The sequence below is a fragment of the Chiloscyllium plagiosum genome, unplaced genomic scaffold (assembly GCF_004010195.1).
Source record: "Chiloscyllium plagiosum isolate BGI_BamShark_2017 unplaced genomic scaffold, ASM401019v2 scaf_9592, whole genome shotgun sequence".
NCBI lineage: Eukaryota > Metazoa > Chordata > Chondrichthyes > Orectolobiformes > Hemiscylliidae > Chiloscyllium > Chiloscyllium plagiosum.
In genome coordinates, this window is record NW_025208997.1 from 2,640 (window position 1) to 6,472 (window position 3,833).

A 3,833-nucleotide genomic window follows, 5' to 3' on the forward strand; every position below is an offset into this window, starting at 1 on the left:
CGTGAACCCTTCTCCCCTGCACCAGCTCCTCAATCACACATTCATCAGATCTATCCTCCTATTCTTATCCTCACTAGCTCATAGCACTGGGAGTAATCCAGATATTACTACTCTCAAAGACCTCCTTTTTTAAATTCATGCCTAACTTTATTTTTCTCCCTTCAGAATCCCTTTCTATGTTGTTAGCTCCAATGTGTACAATGACCGGCAGGTCCCTCTCCCCTTTGAGATCATTCTGCACCCTCTCAGAGATGTCTTTGAACTTGGCACCAGAGAGGAAACACACAAAACTGATTTCTTGCTGTCGGCTGCAGAAACGTCTCTCTGTGCCTCTGACTGCAGAGTCCCCTATCACAAACAATCGCTTGGAACCCAATGTCCCCTGATTGCATTAGAGCCAATCTCGATACCAGAAACTTGGCATTTCATGCTACACTCTCCTGAGAGTCCATCATCCCCTACATTTTCCAAAACAGCATACTAAACTAAACTGGATACCCTGTACTAAAAATTTTCTATCTTTATCATAACACTTGTTTCATCTATTTTTAGGACTGAGGAAGAAGAGAGGCTGGTTGGGGCTTGTTACTGTGCAAAAATTGATGATCTCCTCCTGAAGTCAGATTTTGTGATGATAGTAGTAAGCTTGACTCCTCAAACTTCCAAAATGATTGGGGAAAGAGAGCTCAGTCTAATGAAACCCAACGCTACTCTCATTAATATCTCCCGTGGTAAGAAAATATATATGTGATTGCTTGTTTTACAAATATAGATGTCGTTTGCAAAATGTTTTCACCGTCTGTTTGCTATGACTAAGTTCCTTATTTAAGAGGTTTCTGATTTTGTAATTCTATTAAATCTTTTATAAAAGTGACACATTTCTAACACAGAAAATTATCAAAACTCATTTTTTTGGAATGTTTTCACCATCTGTTTGCTATGACTAAGTTCCTTATTTAAGAGGTTTTGATTTTGTAATTCTATTAAATCTTTTATAAAAGTGACACATTTCTAACACAGAAAATTATCAAAACTCATTTTTTTGGATGTGTTTTACCAGATTCCATAGTTTATACTCTTCTTCACAGGAGCACTTGTGAATTCCACTGATTGATGGTTTCAGCATTGCATCTCCGGGGAGCAGCCTAAATATTTATGTAGTTATGTCAACAATATATGTTTCCTTTCAAAGGGGCAACATCTTCCAATTAGTAAGGATCAAACAGGACTGGGCAAGACACTTCTTGTATATAAGAACATATAACAGAGCTTTCCATGCGGTAGTTAAACTCATTCACCACCTCACAAAGTGGACTACCCAAAGTCAACTTGAAGGTCAAGATTAGAGTAGTATTGCTGGTATATAAACTGGATGAAATTTTCATCGATAGTGCATGAAATATTGAGAAAAGGACGAGAAGTCAATATAAGAAAGCTTGGTTGTGGTGATGTGTGAGTAGGATCTGTTTCAGGATGACCTGAAGCTAAGTGGAGATTTGGAAGCCATTGAAAGAGTTTTAGAATGAGTCTGGAGAAAAATAAATCCTGCATAAGTTTCAGGAGAAGATGCATTGACGTAGGGGCAGAGACAAGTGATGATACTTGGTCATATCATCCAGCAGGAGTTCATAATCAAACAAGGGGCTTCATGGATTGAGGTTTGTGCACAGAGCTGACAGCATCACTTATAATCAGAGGGAACAATGTGCGCACATCGCTTTATATGCTGCTGACACCTTTGGCCCTTCTGGATGAAGATCCCAAATGTTTAAATGTTTAGGGTGGCAGCATGGTGGCTCAGTGGTTAGCACTGCACCAGGGTCCCAGGTTTGATTCCAGCCTCGGGCGTCTGTCTGTGTGGAATTTGCACATTCTCCCCGTGTTTGAGTGGGTTTCCCCCGGGTGCTCTGGTCTCCTCCCACATTCCAAAGATGTGCAGGTTAGGTGAATTGACAATGCTAAATTGCCCTTAGTGTTAGGTGCATTAGTCAGAGTGGCATGGGTCTGGGTGGGTTACTCTTCGGAGGGTTGGTGTGGACTGGTTGGGCCGAAGGGCCTATTTCCACACTGTAGGGAATCTAATCTAATCTAAATACCTTTGTGCACGAAGTTTAGCAGTGAAAGAGTTATCCACCAGTGGCTGTGCCAGAGAGGTGCCACCTTCAGAGACAGTCAATTCTGGAGAATGACCAGTGAGTATACATCATACAGGCTTTTGCACTCGACCTTTCACATGCCTGTAACCTTTGTTGGTTCCCTCTAAAAGCCCTGTGATGTGTATGCTGTAGTTTCCTCCCTCACAGGCCCAGTCACTTAGCCTGCACTTGCAATTTCCAGATGGAAGGCAATAGTAAGCACTCTTCCTCCTCGTCATTATTGCAACATTCTCCCAGCCTCAACATGACTCCTCAAATATCCACAGCCACTTACCAGTGGTCTATCCTATCATATTACAAGAAGGAATTACACTTGCACAAATCTAAACCTAACCCATCTACATTTACCCACAGCAGCCACTCAGGCCCAGGCACATGAGGTGAACATGCCTGGTTTTGTCATTCATGTCCCTATCTCTTCAAGCCACTACTGACTTGTTCTAACCATTGAAACAGTGCTGCTATTGAACCAGAATGCCTTGTCCATGGAGAAACATAATGAACAGTAATCAAGAAAACAGGAGATAGTGGTTACCTCAACCAATCATTTTTGAGTTAATGAATTCTTTATAAAGTTAACATTACATTTATATGTTAGATGCAATACTTTTCCCTAATTGACATTAATTTCAAGTAAAATGAATGATATGGCCTCCACAAGTGCAATAAAACATTTTTGGGATAAATTTCCCCAAAATAAATGTTGCTAAAACTATGTAACTTTTACTTTGCCTGCATATTACAAATCTTTGTTCCATATACAGAAGACTATGAGACCAAGCTAACATAGTTTGCTTGATACCTCAAGGTGGAGTGATTGATCAGGACACTTTAGTGAAAGCGCTTCAGAATGGGGTTATTCGTGCAGCAGCACTAGATGTCTCTGAACCAGAGCCCCTCCCGAGGTATGTTGTCACATTCATTTATTCAAATTATCATTTCAAAAATAACAATTAATAATCTTGGCACAGAAACCCATTTGACATCACAACCATCTTGTGCTTTTCCTAAAAGGAATCATCCTTTACTACACTTACCAAATATCATTCTGACTCCCCATATTGGAGCTGCTACTGAAAAGACCACTCGTGAAATGCTGGAGATAATGATTGAAAATGCTGTGGCTGCTGTTCGTGGATTTCCGATGCCTGACGAAGTGCTGCTGCCATGATGGCTATAAGCAGTAGAGATTTTGTGATGCTTTGATACTAATACATTGTAGGAATCACCACCTCAACATCAATTCATTAAAAACAAGAATGTCAACATTTTAGTGAAGAAATAAGGTTTTATATCCTGTTGTCAGCCAAAATAATACTGGGATTTTCCTTTTCCCTCCTTTCATATTAATTTATAAAATTCAGGCCAGCTCTCACACTGAAGCACAAGAAACTTCATGCAGATATGACAAGATGAATAATGAATATACTTAACAAGTAAAACATTGTGATTCTACTTCTGCCCACCAACACTATATTCATCAGACCCAGCCCAGGAACAGGAGCTGATCAATACTGAGGCCCACCTCTGTTCATTGAAATAACAGCCCAGTCTGGTGATGTGTACAGCTCCTTGACATTCACTCTCTTATTACCCCACACCCTCAAGACATCCCTCATCTCTGTATAATCCCGAGCCGTCATCCAATATCCATGGTAAAAATAACTCACAAGCTAT

At 40.3% G+C, this 3,833-nt stretch overlaps 1 protein-coding gene across 1 annotated transcript; it reads left to right on the forward strand.

The window, feature by feature from the left end:
• Nucleotides 1-532: 532 nt before the first annotated feature.
• On the forward strand, nt 533-3,424 carry LOC122546750 (probable 2-ketogluconate reductase; the record flags this gene model as incomplete). Its single annotated transcript, XM_043685389.1, has 3 exons — nt 533-731; nt 2,965-3,061; nt 3,171-3,424. Coding segments are annotated over 3 exons (453 nt in total), but the record flags the coding sequence as incomplete, so codon positions are not given.
• Between the last annotated feature and the right edge of the window lie 409 nt (nt 3,425-3,833).